The sequence below is a fragment of the Galeopterus variegatus genome, unplaced genomic scaffold (assembly GCF_000696425.1).
Source record: "Galeopterus variegatus unplaced genomic scaffold, G_variegatus-3.0.2 Scaffold2728, whole genome shotgun sequence".
NCBI classification, from domain to species: domain Eukaryota; kingdom Metazoa; phylum Chordata; class Mammalia; order Dermoptera; family Cynocephalidae; genus Galeopterus; species Galeopterus variegatus.
The window spans coordinates 237739-254435 of record NW_007728839.1 but is presented as its reverse complement, the minus strand read 5'-3'; the positions used below and the strand labels follow the sequence as shown (position 1 = coordinate 254435).

The 16697-nt window shown below is 50.4% G+C and overlaps 1 protein-coding gene across 1 annotated transcript; it reads left to right on the top strand.

The window, feature by feature from the left end:
* Nucleotides 1-963: 963 nt before the first annotated feature.
* SLC35F3 (solute carrier family 35, member F3) lies at nt 964-14844 on the top strand. Its single transcript, XM_008582822.1, has 6 exons — nt 964-1114; nt 1877-2157; nt 7978-8103; nt 9755-9947; nt 10707-10796; nt 13359-14844. Exons 1-6 carry the CDS (start codon nt 964-966, stop codon nt 13592-13594), a joined length of 1077 nt encoding a protein of 358 aa, XP_008581044.1. The 3' UTR covers nt 13595-14844.
* The last annotated feature ends 1853 nt before the right edge of the window (nt 14845-16697 follow it).

Below are 16697 nucleotides of genomic sequence, written 5' to 3'. Positions count from 1 at the left end.
TCCAGCACCGGGGGCTGTCAGTACCAAGCCATGTCCGTGCTCCACCCCGTTCTCCACCACTCCGACCTTCATCAGGCTTTGGAGGAGTCAAACGGAGAGTCTCAGAGAGGATAAAAGCTGTCCAGTTGGCTTTGGATGGTCCCTGCCACAACAGGAATTATTTTTATAATAGCGAGTCGGGTGGGACTTGGAAATCCCACTTGCGCAGTGTTCTCTTAAGCATGGAAACCTCTAAGTACAGTTGCGATGAGTGGGTATTAATGGGAGCAAAGAATCCTTGCGTGTCCTGTTGGTCATATGCAAGGGACAGGGATCGTTTTACAGCTGCCATAATCACAGACGTGAAGGAAGCCACCCATTGTCACAGTCACTGTCCCCAGGGGCATGAAGACTGTTCTGCAAGCAGGGGCTCAAGAAAACCCCATAGAAAATGCAGGTGGAGTACTTTCAGAAAATTGCTTGGCACACAGAAATATCAACCTCTCCATGAGATGAGGGCTGCATCTATACAGAGCCAAAATGGAATCAATTCAGTTGAATCGGTTTCATGGTCAATTCAGTGATTTGAATGTTCTACCCGGTGCTGGTTAATTTAGAAGCAACACAGGGCTCCAAGCACAGGGAGAGGTGGCAGAGCTGTCCCATACTGTACAGAATGGCACGTTTGTTTCCTCTGTACCAGCCCCCCAGGCCCTCACGCCTTCCTCTAGTGGACTTTCTGCTCCTTCTGTGGATATCCCATAGCTGGGTAATGAACAAAAGCAGATTTCATTCTGGGTTGATCGTAAGAACAAACAATAAAATAAAATAATCTTGCCAAATCCCCTTCGACTCTTGTTTTTAGGTTCCCTATTAAGTGGCACAGGCCAGGGGTACCCCACCCCCACCCTGGGGTATTTGGCTTATTCTAGTGATGTCTCTTGCTTCACTCTTGGGGCAGTTCACTTAGGCCTGATTCTCTAAATGACAGATGAGCTGACCCCTTCCTGGCTGGGCCACTGCACCCCATCTGTGGCCAGGACTGGGACTCCCATAGGGACAGTGGGTGACCACGAGTCCGTCTCCTCATCTGACTCATCAGGGCCCACGGTCAAGGAAGAAGCAGCCCTTCCCGGTGGGCCCTCTCTCTGCTCGTGACCCCTGCAGCCTCCTCTGCTTTCCTCTTCTGCATGTGGAAGACTATTTTTCTTAGACGTTTTTTCAAATATCAGTGATCTTTTCCCTAGAATCTTGAATGGTGTTGCAAAGCTTTCTCCTGCAGGTGTCTTCCCATGTCACTCTCTCTTAAGACTCTGAACTGCTGAATCTGCCTCTTCCTCCCATGCCAGGTGGTCTTGCCTGGGTGTGACCTCCCACCTGGTGGCATAACGTGCTCTAAAAATGGCATCACAGAGAAAATATGCAGATAGCGAACACTATTTGTACCATAGCCAAATGTATTAGATATGCCCAAGAAATGACTGCCCCTGCCTGATCACAAAGAGAATTCTAGTTTGGGAGAAAATTTTAAAAGAAGATGTTTCAGTGAGTTTTCTTCAAGTATCCATCATCCCCCCCCCCCCCCCCCACCGCCAAAAAAAAAGGTCTAGTGACTTCCTGCTCTTATCAGCAAGTGATAGAATTCCTCAATCCATCACCATGGAATTAGGCCTGCGGGTCAGATCATCCCAACATTACCCTCTGCGTAGAACTGTCTATTGCAAAGTCAACGTGAGCAGGAGGCATAGTCTGTGATGTCAGGTCACTGTACAACCTTCTCTTCAATGGACTAAGCTGAAGAGCTTTAATAGAAAGATGTTTATGTAAAATAATAATAAAAAGAAAGATTCTGCTACTTCCTACGTTTGCTTTAAAAAAAAAAAAAACTGGGTATAAGAAAACAATGGTCTGTGTCAACCCGAGGATATAATAACACTGCCTCTCTTTCCTTGTTTTAGGGAATGCTGTCGATTTTTTGGAGACAATGGCTTGACTTTGAAGGTGTTTTTTACCAAAGCAGCCCCCTTTGGCGTTCTTTGGACACTCACAAACTACCTGTACTTACATGCAATAAAGAAAATAAACACTACGGATGTCTCCGTGTTGTTCTGCTGCAACAAAGCGTTTGTGTTCTTGCTTTCGTGGATCGTTCTCAGGGACAGGTTCATGGGAGTGAGGGTAAGTTCCTTATTATATGTCTTCTTCCCTCAGTCACGTCAACCAAAACCTGCCCATCGGCTTGCTAAGCTCCCTGTGCTGGACCATGAGCATATGCTGCTGACCACTTTCCTTGTGATTTGCAGCAGAAAAGGAGCCTGGTTCTCGGTGTGCCTTGCAGACCTTCTTGCTTGCAAACCATACTCGACAAGCATTCATTAAAGCACCTTTCATTTCAAGCATTTCAGCAAGCAGTCCCTAAAATGCGTGCCATTTGGGGACCCCACCCAGGAATGGCAATGTGCTCCGCTCTCTGGCTGCTCACCCCTCTCTCATGGGCGGCTTTCCAGTCTGCAGTGTGTGGCACCCCTGTGCCCCGCAGCCTGGAGCTTTCTGCCAGCACTGTCACTCTCTGGTTAGGATGTTTCCAAAACCTGAAGGACCCCTTGGCATCCACGCATGGTTGCGGTCCTGGCCCTTTGCTTGGACCATGTGTCCACAGCCAAAGTGGCCAGACATGGTCCTCCTAAGTCCAAATTGTGGAGGTCACCTTTGCTTTCTTTCTTCTGCAGACGAAGGGAGAGTGGAATTACAGCCTTGAATTACTTGCATCTTACAACTGAGACTTAGTAAATTACACTAAAGACTAGTCAAGTTTAGCTAGTCACATTTCATAACAGTCGTATGAAATAGTATAAATGCACAGCCAAATATCGGCTGAATTATAGAAGGACCCGCCCTGCATGACAGGGACAGGTGGCATTGAGTTTGGACAGAATCCTAGTGGCTTCTGCGTGGCTCCCTCTGGTGGCCAGGAGCTGCTACTGCCCCAGCACCACCTTGCCACAAACCAGGGTGGAAGGTCCTCTGGCCAGGCGGCTGGTTCTCCTGCAGTTACAGTGTGTTGCTTACTTGTTCCTGCCACGCAGCTAACACCCGTCTGGTGGGCACAGTGACCCGTGCCGGCAGCCAGCAAGGGGCAGATTCCAGGCCCTCTGCCTGTGTCTTCCCCCATTGCCCTGGGAAAAATGACATCACCCACCTGGTGGGTTCACTCCACCTCCAGCACTCAAACAGCACAGGGGACATGAGTCAACAGCTGACTTGTATTTTTAGCTTGCAGTTGGGGGAAAATTTGTTTTGAGGCTTAGTGTTAATTTTGGAATAAAAACTCACTCCCTGTGCAACCGCCCAGAAAAGCTTTCAGCAAGGGAATGATGTAATGCATCTTTGCAAGTAATGCAGGTACTTCCAGCAGCGGTCACCCAACAGCCTGCCTGACTCGATGCTGCAGACACAGATGTCCTGGGGGCCGCGGCCACCAACTCAGGCCCCTCATGACTTTATTTTGATGCAAAGAGACAAGAGAATTTGTGGAGCTTTTTGGCACAATTCAGATGTCCCAAGCAAACTCCAAATGAAACCCTGTTACTGGAAAGAGAAGCTTCAAGGTTAGTTCCACATCTAGCAGAAGAAAGAAACAGAAGTTTTTTGAGGTTAAGAGAGGAGGTGTGAAAAACTTGAAATATGCCTGGACTCCTAGAGAGCAATATGGTGCTTCCAGATCTTCTCTTCGCAGCTGTACAAGGATAAGAGCCAGTGCCCTCCCTGGACTCTGATGCACACAGTCCGGCTGTGCTGACCACTGCATACCACACAGTTTTGTGCTTAAGGCCTTCGGCACTAGGCTGGCGCTGAAACAAAGGTCCACAGAGCCAGTGCTGGTGATGGACTTTGGAACTTGCAAACACTGTGCAGCTGTGGGTCTCTCTAATAATCTCTACTCCTGTTAGAGGCACGTGGCTGGTCATCTGGGAGCTCCCTACTGCAGTCCTGGTGGATTTCCCTGTTCTTATCTTTCAGAGTTCAGAGAGCTAGCGACATCTGTGAGACACTAGCCGCTTGCCAGAGTGACTAAAAGTTTCTCCTTGGTTAACAGATGGAGGTTTAGGTCTGAGATAATATCTAACGGGCGCATGGGATCGCTCAGACTCCACCCAGACTGCTGGTTAGCTTGCACCTTCCACTGGGTAATTTCCAAAAATCAAAGAGTGCTAACATGTCCCCCCCCCATCCTGGGGGGCTGAGAATGAAGCTTGAGAGGCGTGCACACGTGAAGAACAGGATGGAGGCTCAGCCTTATGTTTGTGGAACAGATTGCACAGAAGACGTGTTAATAAGGAGGATTACTCACCCCACCTGGACTGCATTTCCTGGAAAACATCCATAGGCCTGGGACCTGCAATCAGATCCAGAAAGAAGCAAATGTATCTTATAATACTGGGGAGATCCCAGCGACTTCTGGCATCGGAGGGTGAGAGGCTGTGGGGTGTCTGTGAACGGAGACCCCGGCCTTGGGTCACCGGTTGACTCTGCAGCCCAGCTGTCCAGGTCGGGGGCTCTGGTGCAGTGCAGGGTGCTCTAGGCTAGAGCAGGTGACTAGGCTGCTCATCTTGGCTCCACTTTCATAAGCTCTTGGATATTGAGCAAGTCACTTAACATCTCTGAGCCTTGGTTACCTCGTCTCTCAAATGGACAGAAGTTACAGCGCATCTTAGAGAAGGGTTTGGAGGATGAGATCAGAGAACACGTGCTGGCGCATGAAATTCAGTAAAAGTTCTCTTTTGCCAACGTGGTTGCTATTAGTATTTCTTCTCACTGGAGGGGGTTGCCGGATGAGCCCAGTCATTTTGTGCACAGCGACAGAGGCGGACAGACACTTAGGGAGGCAGTTCTGTGCGGCAGTAGCAGGAGAATAAGTGGAGCTCTGGGGACACGAAGCCCACCCAGCTGTGGTCCGACTGGGCGAGACCCCCAGCCTCCATCTCGGGGGTGGTGGAAAGTGGGTCCTCTGACTGCTCAGGGCCATCCATAACCACCCATCACAGTGAGGACTTTGGCACTAGGAGGGTTCGGGAGCAGCAGGAAGGCGAGCCGAGCGTCGTCCTCGGGCCCCTGCAGCGCGTCCAGCTGTTTCCAGTCACTGAAATGGTCTGCGTGTTCCAAAAGGGGCCATCCCTGGACAGTCACTCCAGCATCTGGTCCTGACTCCCTTCTGCATGGGGGGCTGTCCCCTGAACCTGAGCCCAGCATGGGGAGCACCCAGAGGACAGGGAGCACCGAGGGTCACAGCCCAGGCCTCTCCCCGCGCTCGGTAATAGGAGGGGTGGATTGATGACCCTCCGTTCCCTCCAAACCCTAAATCCTTGGGTTGGTGAGAGCGGTCCAGGAGCGGGGACGGCAAGTGTCGGAGGAGGGATATTTAAAACTGAGTCAGTTCTTTCCCATTTGCAAAATTGTCCCAAACTGTAAGAATCTAAAAAGGGTCCAAACGGGGTTCTGCCTGGCAGAGAACGTGCAGCCCGCCTCAGTTTTAGCAAGACTGGGGAGCAGCATGGTCTGAAAGGTGACTGGACCTCATCAAAGGTGCCACCGACCCTCCTGTCTCCTCCTCAAGGCTCAGTGGCTTCCCCCACCCTCCCTTCCAGCCTGACATGGGGCGAGGACCAGCGTTACCATGGGGGGCATGTGGCCTGTCGGTGGCAAAGGCCTGAGCGGCTGGGACTGAGCCACACCCCAGGGGAGGCCCCATGAAGACTTAAGGCAACAGTCCAGCCTGTGTTTCTTCCCCGTCTCCCACCACTTTTTCCCCAGATGACGCAGAGGCTGTGGCACTCGCCAGGCTCGGTCTCGGGGCTGCTGTCCCTCACCTGTTCTGGCTTTGGTATAGTTCAGTGGGGCACATGGAGGGTGGGGGACAGATAGGTGTGAGCTGCCAGCTCACCTGTCAGTGCTTGTGGTGAGGTCCCAGGAGAGCTGCTGATGCAGAACGTGGGGGCCCCACAGCCAGGCCCATCAATCCTGTGGCTTGTGGCTGGGACTCCCAAGAGGGGAAGACCAGGAGGTGTGGACAAGGGGACCTGTCAGAATGAGCTCCGGGGCTGCGGGGGCCTGTGATGTCCGTCCCCTCATTCCTTACTCCTCTGACCCCTCCTCCAGCTCTTCTGCCCAGCACAGCTCAGGCAGAAGCTCTTAGGAGAAAGAGATTGGAAATCTGCCTCGCAAGAAAAAATAACCCCTTGTTCTCCATCTCCTCAAACTTCAGCCAGAAGTTTGGAAAGATGCAGGTGCCTTTGGAGAGGCACCAAATCATGTGAAACTTCACGATTTTCTTCCCTTCTTTCTTTCTTCAAGTCTTTTTCTCGCCGGGTGCCTCTGGTCGCCAGGCAGCCTTAGCTGTTCCAGGTGGCATCTTTGCACTGTGCATGTCTTTGGTGGCTGAAAACTTGCCCCTTCCTGCTCTCTTGGGAGAAAACACCTGCTTATTGTCTGACTCTCTCTGTTTCTTTCTCTAGCGAACAGTTGCACACAGTACAGGTAATATTTAGATATGAAACGTGCACACATGTGCTGCAGAAGGATGCAGCTGATGGCGAGTTACTAACCCAGAAAGAACAAGGGGACAGATGAGGGTGTGTCACCAGGCGTGATGACCGCCCGTCTCTCCAGGGCCTGTGTTATGGGCGGATCTAGTGCTCTATGGAGGCCTCGCATGAGGTGCACGCTAGGACAGCATGTAACTCAGGCGTGCTGTGTGTGATTCCACCACATTACCTTTCACCAACGTGAAGGTTTTATGTTTGCACCACTAAGGAAAGCTCAATTCAAACCTGAGAGTGCAGTTGGCAGTAGCGTGTTAGTGAATCACACCTTCCTGCTTGTGTGTGCAAGCACTGACTCTGCAAGCAGACAGACCTGGAGTGTGTGTCCCTGCTCTACCGCACCCCAGCTGTGTGACTTTGGGCAGGTTACTTCACCTCTCTGAGCCTAGGTTTTCACGTCGTAAAATGAGGCAAATGACAACATTTGCTTATGTTGAGGAAAAAATGAAGAAAACGCGTAGAAGACGCTTCTCCTGTGACCGCTCAGTAAATCTTAGCTCCTGCTGTTGTTGGGGAGAGCTGAGAGCTGCAGTCCACTTTGAGTGACCCGTAAGAGGATAACACTCTTAGCAAAATTCAGAGTTGAAACTTGCACCGCACACACTTGTCCTACTGATGCCACCCCCCATCCCTTCCCGCTGGGTGGCACTGACGTAGCTTCAGGGCTACCTCACGTGGGTCCTAGTTCTTATTCTCTGTGCTGGTGCATTTTCTCCTTTGGGAAAGTCCCAGGTAGTTTATCTCCTCTCGACTGCAACAATTTTACCCCCATGGAGCTTCCCTCCTGTCTGAGAAGTCGGTGTCTGGACAATAACAGGATTGAGGGGATCTGCTGGGGGCGGCGCTGCAGCAGCTAAGGAAAGGAACTGGACACTGTTCGTAGCCCTAATTGGCAAGTGACATTCTGCCAGGCCCTCTGCTGGTGTGCAGACTGGGGACCAGATCTGCTGTCGTCACAGTGCTTTCCCCACTGGGGTGTGGAATGCATCAAGGCAAGGTCAAACGAGGTACTTTTGGAAGATTGGGATAGGACTCAGGTCATTTCCAGGGTGCCTAGCCAAGCCTTGTCATGACCAGAGAACCTGTCGCTGGAACCATGGCCACTTCCTTCTCAAGATCCCCAGAGCCACAGCGGTTGCCACTGTGTGACACTAAGCCATGCCGTCACTCTTGGCTGCCAGCTGTTTCGGGTTCTTTGGTCCTGCCAAGCTTTGCTAAGTGTCCCCTCTAAGCAGCAGCCACATTTTAGACAGGGCCAGCCTTCACCTGTTGGACAAGAGGACCGAGAAGGAGACACTCCCCCCCTTGCATGGCTGAATCCCGTGAATGTTTCTGCTTCCTGGCGCTTGTGTGGCCCCTGCACTATCCTGACCCCACGTCCTCCCTCCCGTCCCTGCAGATCGTGGCCGCCATCCTGGCCATCGCCGGCATCGTGATGATGACCTACGCCGACGGCTTCCACAGCCACTCGGTCATCGGCATCGCGCTGGTGGTGGGCTCCGCGTCCACGTCTGCCCTCTACAAGGTAGGCGCGGGCAGCGGCTGCGGGCGCCAGGCCTGGTGGTCCCCAGCCAGCACAGCAGGTCTGAGAGGCAGGTCCTTTACCTTCGGGGATCTCTGACGGTGCCTGTGTTTCAGGACGAGCAGCTGTTTTTATTGCACGCCAGGCAGACGGGGACATCCGCCCGGACAGTACCAGGCAGGCAGCTGCTCCTGGCTTTGGCTCTCTGGACTTTTCCATCAGTGGCCATATGTTTGCAGCTTTGAGGTTAAAGTGGGTGGTGGCTGCTGGGTTGACAGAGTCGGAATCGTGACGTCATTGTTTGGCAGGGAAATGGAGAGGACCAGGGGCTCTAGTGTCTGCTTATTTAGGTGGCCACCTCGTGGAACGTGAAGACTTGGGTATCTGGTGCAGCTTTGTCATGCAAATCCCTGACCACACGGTTTTTGCAGCCACCAGGGCTCAGTACGAATCCACATGCATTTCAAGCATTGCCTATGGACTGAATAAATAAAAGCACCACTGCTAAAATACGGGGATGATAAAATATTTTTGACGAAATATTGGAAACCATTGGAACGCACTTCCCGGCTGCAGGTCTGAACACAACAAAGTTTTCTTGCACCTTGGGGTCCTCTGCTGTGCTCACCCCCCACTCAATCGAGCTGCTGCCTCTCCTTTCTCCCTGTCCTTAGATCCAATACTTTCAGGTCTCCAAGTTGGGAAAGTGACCTAGAGGATTCAATGACAAATTAGGTTTTAGCCTTGAGATGTACCAGCTCTTCGTGGATCCAGATGGGAGAACAGAGAGGATCAAGTACTGTAGAAAGCCCTTTTCTTCTGCTGTACTCAATTAGCAGCGTGCTAACGAGGACAGAGACACGCAGACACGCAGTCCGCAATGAACACAGCATTGAGACTCAGATGCCTGTTCCTCCTCCGCTTCCCCCTAATACTTGTCCAGAGGGACTAACAGCTGGAAGACGGAAAGTGATTTATCTCCCCTTCCACACTTCCTGCGCATATGCCAGGACATCCCAGAACAGGTCGTGAAATGGCCGAGCCAGGAGGAAGCAGGAAAAGTGGGAGGGAAAGCGTGTAGGCTCAGACTGCACCACAGCTCCCACCACGGGGCCGGCCACTCCCATCACACCTGTCCCTCTCCTCGTGGCCCTCCAAGCACCTGTTGGGACGTACAAACAAGAAAACAGGTGCAAGGTGCATTCCACTGGAGCCCGTGCCATTCTGGAGTGGGGGTGGTGGGATGCAGGAAAAATGAGCAACGTCCCTTCACTTTCCATTTATGGACTATGTCTGCAGCCACCACCCTTTCTTGGGGGGCTGATGGTTTGAAACTGTGTTGCCCAGGGTCAGGTACCAGTGTTGGGGGTCCCCGAGAGGGTATGCAGCCATGGCACACATCTCTAATTGATGTGGGGTCATGAACACATTGCAGACAAATGAAACCCAGTGTGAAAACCATGACTCTGGAAGATGCTCTCTTGCACCGGGGAGCAGTCCTCTGCAGGCAGGTTGCTGAGTTTGACATGTGCCCAGGTGAGCACAGGTCAAGCCCCATCGCCCCTCCACTGAAAGCCAGGTGAGGCCGAATGTCCCGACATGTGTCACCGCGTGTGCTGGCTTTGCTCACATCCCCGTCTGCTTTCTCCTGCAGGTACTGTTCAAGCTCCTCCTAGGCAGTGCGAAGTTCGGAGAAGCCGCCTTATTCCTGTCCATCTTGGGGGTGTTTAACATCCTCTTCATCACGTGCGTTCCTATCGTCCTCTACTTTACCAAAGTGGAATACTGGAGCTCCTTTGATGACATTCCATGGGGAAACCTTTGTGGATTTTCAGTTCTCTTATTGAGTAAGTGGCGCCCACCCTGTCCAGAGGCCCCAGAAAGCAATGACTGGACAAGGACTCTGGAAACTTGGGCCCAGAAGGAGAAAAACAGTGTTGATTGTTATCCTTAAGTTCTTGCTGTTTTTTCAAGGTCTTTGTGTTTCACAAAGTCAAGTCTTTGAAATGACAACATCAGATTCTTACTCCAGAACCATAGTCCCTGTAGTGATAACAGTGGCTCCTGCTGCTCTGAACAGTGAGGTCACAGCCCAGAGCGGTGCGGGTTACCTGCTAAGAATAGTACGTCAATACCTGCAGAGCTCTTAGGACCTTGCCCAAGTGTCAATGTCCATCCAGTAAGTGCTGTCAATTATCATTAGTATTAATGTCACCATCATCACCGTTACTGTATGTGAGTCTAGTTCTAGGCAAAGAACCCAGGAGGTGTCTCACCCAGATCCCATCTAAAAACACATATCCCAAAGCACCTGTTCTTACAGCCACCCCAGAAACACTGCCGACAACAGACAACAGCGCAGCTGGAGAGATGACGCAGTCCCCTCTTCTAGTGCCTTCTCACTGGTCATCTTTTCCAAATTTCTTTTCCCTTCATCAAAGCTCAGGGAGGAGAGAGGGGCTGAGCAGTCAAGGTATTTGTCCCTAGTCCCAAGTCCTGGAGACCTTGGAAGAACCCCCAGAGATGCTGGGGTCAGATAGGCCAGCGAGGGGGTAAAGTGCAGCACAGCCTCAAATAACACCTGTTTCTTACGTTCTTTATTTCAGCATTCAATATTGTATTAAATTTTGGAATCGCTGTTACATATCCCACTCTGATGTCTCTTGGAATCGTCCTCAGTGTACCTGTGAACGCAGGTAAACCTATACAGCTTTCTATATCTACTCGTAAACAAACACGCACACACATATACTCTCACGTTAGACACTCACATATATTTTTTCTGTGCCTAGTGTAGAATGCACGTTTAACCTTCTGCAACGAAAAGAAAAGAATTTAGGTACAATGTTGATGTTTGTTTATAGATGCAATAGTTTCCCCATAATGGAATGATTTCCATGTACCACACCAAATACAGAAGTCTAAAGCCGTCTTGATTATAACTGGTGTGGGAAAGCAGAAATCAATAACATTACTAATAAATACAGAAAATTATGTAGCAGAAAAAGAATTCATTTTTGCAAGTGACTCCCTGGGGGAGAACACTTGCTCGAGGTATGAGGTAGAAACACACTGACACGCATTTTCCTCCAAAGAACCAGAGCGCGCTTCTGCCCAGGTACTTGGGACCCTCCTCTCTTTTTCCCTGGGGACTCGTTGCCAGCGCACAGGGTTGACAGCTCTTCCAGAAGCTTGTCATCACCTACCCCTTACCTCCTTCCTTTTTCTGGCTCATGCTGGTATGAACTTTGGGCTTTCTTCCTAGAATCCCCATCCTCATGCCCAACCTCCCTGTGCCACCTGTTCTCAGCCCAGGAAGGTGGTGGACCCGTCCTCTGCAGAACACTCTCTCCCTCGGCCCAGACACACCTTCCTCCACGGCCCCCTAAGGAACCGCAAGCCCATATCCTGTGCAGTCACAGGCAAAGCAGCTCTCGCTGTGCTGAGCCTTCCCCAGGGTTTGGTTTCCTGCCCCTCTCACCCCACATGTCCCGTGTATGCCTCACCATGGCCCCTGACCCTTCCCGAAAGAGTGCCTCCTCCCAGCAGGGTGAAAAGAGGCTGGGCTGTGGCCCCAACATGGCCCACCTGGAGGTCCCACCTCACCAGCTGTCTGAGCCTGAGCTTGTCTCCCCTGCAAATGAAGGTCCTACCTCCTCTTGCTGCTTCCATGGATAGAACCGAACAAAATAATCTATGAGACAGCACTGCAAAATGCAGGAGGCCCCTGAGCTCCCGGACAGATAGTCAAATGTGCTCTGGACTCTGCAGGCTTCTGAAAAATAACTCATCCTCACAGTCCCCCACATTCTTTGCACCTATTCTAGAAAAGTCTTACATGGAAACTTACTGTGACCGCATCACATAGCCAGGCATTGGAGAGACTGATTGGAATCATTTCTCTTTGCTTTCCTACGATATAAGAGGTTCACTAATGTGTCAAAGGAAGGAGTCACATTCAATCCCTGACTGCAGGAGAGAAGCAAAGAAATCAAGGTTGTCAGATAAGCATCTGCTGAATTGACAGAATGTTTTGCCAATGTTAAAAATTAAAATATTTCTGAATTATGGTACAACTGGAGAGGCACCTTTATCCCACCAAAGTATGACTAACAAAGCTTCTTTTCAGATTTTACCTTCATCCCTCCCTTTCTCTGCTCACCTGCTAGATGAGGTGAGGGTCCAGGAGGGGTGTGGAAGGGGGACTGGAGGCGGCAGAGTGACAAGTGGCAGAGTCAGGTCACAGGCCCTGCAGACCAGCGCCCACCCCAGTGGAGAGGCAGTGGACAGGGGTCCAGGAAATCCAGTTTCAAAAGTTGCGTGCTGTAAAATCAGCAAACCTTCTTGCACAAAATGATAGAAAAGAAAAGCAACCTGTTTCTTAGGATCTCGTTTGTGCAGGAGGCAGGCTGCAAACTGGCTTTGCAGAGAGAAAGAAAGTCCAAGAAAGGAGTTTACCTTTAACATCACCATGCCTTGATCTCTGGGCTATCAAGAAAATGATGATCCGGATTTTTATGAACTGACATAAATCCCGCTTCTTATTCTGTTCCCTCGCCTGGTGTGAGTCAGGAAAAAGCACGCACCCCCGGGGGGGGGCTCGAATAAACTAACAGAAGGTGGTGACACTGGTGGCATTAACACCTCCATGAAGTGGTGCCCTAGGGTGGAATAAGAATTCTATTCATTATCTTAAAAGACCCGGTTCAAGATTGTCTCCAAAAATACATATGCACATGTTGTGGAATAATGTTAAGTGACAAAAATAAAGTGTGTCATTAGAAACAGTGTGAAGAATACCAAAAATACAAAGAAAACAGTAATATCTTCATTATCCTGCCACCCAGGGGTGGCCACAGTTAAACTTTGGTATATTTCATCCCCCTAACCACCCACCAAAAATATACATATATGTATATATGAGGGTACTTCAAAAAGTCATGAAAAAGTAGAATTATGCGATTCTTCCCATGAATGTTTTGACACAAATATAGACATATAGATAGGTATCTCCCACCCCAGCTGCCCCACGTTTATTTTTTTCTCTCACATGAATGGGTGCCTGAAGCAAGGTGCCAGGTGAGTTTTGCACGTGGGATGCACGTGCCAGGCCTCACACCAGAGGGGCTGTACAAAGTTAAGGGTGGTCACGAGAGGCAGCCCCAGCCCTCGCGTAGCACAGCTCTGCAGCAGAGGAATGTGTGGTCCGGGGCCACCCTCTGCCCCACTGCTGAGTAACCGAGCTCTTTCTCCCGCAGTGGTGGACCACTACACCAGCCAGATAGTCTTCAACGGGGTCCGGGTCATTGCCATCATCATCATCGGCCTGGGCTTCCTCCTGCTGCTCCTGCCCGAGGAGTGGGACGTCTGGTTGACCAAGCTGCTCACCCGCCTCAAAGTGAGGAAGAAAGAGGAGCCGGCTGAGGGCGGTGGGGACCCGGGCTCAGGTCCTCAAGGCAAGGCCCGGAGAGCCCGTCCTTCCCTGGCCCGCTGACTGCTCCCCCAGGACCCTGCGGCGGTGCCCTGCGGGTGCGGCTGGGAGGTTGGCAAGGTGTACATACCTGTACAGTTCTGGCGATCTGCGGTAAGCTCTACGGTATTTACTGGCATGTCCAATCCCCCTGCACTTCTCCACAGCAGACTTTCCACTCAAGGGTACCGACTGGATGCGAAGGAGCCAAGAACCTCTCAGAGCTTTCTCCATGAATGTAGAGTAGGTCACAAGGAGCCTTGTCTGGATCGTTTGGGATGACAGACATTCTTGACAAGCCAGGGCAAATGTTTTGCATCTTTGCTCCAGAAAATGACATTATACACTGTGATTATTTCTCAGCTATGGTAGGTCATATTTTGTTTTGTACCAGAGCTGTACTCTTAATTTTAGGGAATTTCAATGAACCAAAAGATAACTGTCAGTTAATTTGGATGGATGGATGGATGGATGGATGGATGGATGGATGGATGGATGGATGGATGGACGGATGGATGGACGGACGGACAGACGGACTGACAGATGGCTGGGATGGAAAAAGGAGAAGCAGAACAGGCTAATGGACATAAAAAAACCACTGGAGGACAGACCTGTGCTAGGGAACAGCAAGAGAAAGATACGTCCAAGATAACCCACATGCCTGCAGAAGATCATGTGAGGGAAATTCCAGTGCCTTCTACAGAATTTTTGTCTTTACCTATGTGAAGCGAGGTGACATTATAAGTCACTGGCGCCGTCTTATAATTTAGATGTAAAAACCTTTAGAAACAAATAAAACTATATATGTGTGTGTACAGAAATGAGGAAACTGATAAGCAGCGTATTTGGGATGGGCTCGCGGGGTACAGATGCTTGTAAGGTAGACTGGGCCAGAGGGGACTCGCTGGTTGCTTTTCCTTCAAGACCAAGGCTGAAAATTTATTTACTGAATCTGTAAACCTTTTTATGAAACTTTTAAGCACCAGGCTGTTTACTCAACACCATTTAGGTCTGCCAGAGAATTCTATCTGTGATAGATCTGTAAAGAGGGGCGGGAGTTAGAGTTTCCTATTTTTGAAGTTTACATTGTCACATATGAAATGGGAACATTACTTGGAAAAGTCGTCATAATCCAATGGTGCATTCTGTCACCATGGAGTCTTCTGTTTCCCAGGGGAAAGGGGCATTCATGACCTGAACTTTTTAGCAAATTATTATTCTTGGTTTCCATTTCCTGTTTGGCCAAACAGATTAATAAAATGTTTGCAAAAGAAGCGTGCAGTGCTGTGTGGTGGCTGCTCTGTTTATTCCCGGTCCCACGGGTCCCTGTGCGGCAGGCACAGCTTTCTGGTTCTCACTCACCTTAGCCATCTCCTGCACCTACAAGGCAGGTGAGCCCACCCCACTCCCCCATGGAAGGACACTCTTTCTCGAAGGACGGAGCTGACTTTTGCAGAAGCGAGATGCAGAGCGATCGGCCAGGCCCCACTGATGCAGCGGCTTTTCCTTCATCCTCCCGCCTGTCTTTTCCCCTCTGCTCGGCTCTGCCTGGGCTTCCTACCCCTCTTTCCTTTCCAGAGGGGTTCCTGGGCTCAGCTTGCACTGGTCTCTCGTAGCTGCCCCAGAGTGGCAGCCCAAGTCCCTACACCCACACGGCCTCCCAGCTCAGCTCCCACTGCTGCCTGCCTGCCTGCCTCGGGCGTCCTCCCCTCATATACAGAATGGGATTCACTGCTTTGGCCAGGGGCTAGGAGATCCCACGAGTCTCATTCTAGGGCTGCAGAGGGCTGGGCTCTTTACCACGCAAGTGTGAGCAGAGAGGAAGTGAGGGCCCGTGTAGTGCCCCTCACCCCATCCCCCACACCTGCCGCACGTGTGTGAACTACCTAGAGGGGTTCATGCACCACTCACCATGTGGTGGGCTCTAAACCTAGAGAACCTAGGGTCCAGAGCAGAGAGCTCTCCCACCCTATGTGTCCAGGTGTGTGCTGGGAGGGGAGGCCTGGGCTGCAGGACCCTGGACCGGTCGCCTCCACCACCCCAAACCTCTCCACTTACCCCAGGGAGCCAAACAAATATTTCCTTTGTAATTAATATCATGAAAAAGTTGGAAAGCTGTACCCTAGAGTAGATTTATCTCATTCTCCCAATGAGCATAGAGACTATGAAGGTCCAAAGGAATTGGAAGCAGGGACAAAAACAGATATTTGCACACCCATGTTTATAATATTATTCCCAACAGTGATAGGGGCAGAAGCAACCCAATTGTCCATCTACAGATGAATGGATAAACAAAATGTGGTCTGCCCACACAGTGGAATATTATTCCACCTTAAAAAGGAAGGAAATTCTGACACATGGATGAACCTTGAGGACATTATGCTCAGTGAGATAAGCCAGTCACAAAAGGACAAACACTTGTGATTCCACTTATATGACGTTCCTAGAGGAGTCACAATCAGAGAGACAGGAAGTGGAATGGTGGCTGCCAGGAGCTGGGGGACAGGAGAATGGGGAGTTAGTGTTTCATGAGGACAGAGTTTCAGTTTGGGGAAGATGAGAAAGCTCTGGAGGTGGACAGTGGTACTTAATGCCACAGAAGATATGCTCAAAAATGGTTAAAATAGTAAATTTTACATTATATATATTTTACTACAAAGAAAAAGACTACAAAGGGTAAGGTATGTGAAATAAAAAGGTTAAAACTCTCTGTGCTCCTTTCAATACATTATCCACCTGAGCTCCAGTGAGGGTGGAAGTGGATTGGGAGATTTCTTTCTAGAAAGAATACAACCACCACCACCACAACCACCACCACCACGCCACCCACACACACACAGAGGAAGGCTTTGAGCACTGAGTTGTGCTGCAGCAAACCTGGACGGGACCCATACATAGAAAATTCTAGAAAGGAGTTGCTGCTGATGGAACCACGGAGTGGCTTTGGGAAGCAGCCTCCATCTCTGCCCTACCTGGGGAATTGTCTGCCTTCTAGAGGCCAGTCTGGGTAGCAATTAAAGGAGGTTTCTATTGTGGCTCCTTTCAGAGAACCAAGTGACAAGAAATCATGGTCAGAGACTGTATTAGTCCATTTCTGTTGCTTATAAGAAAATACCTGAAAGTGGGT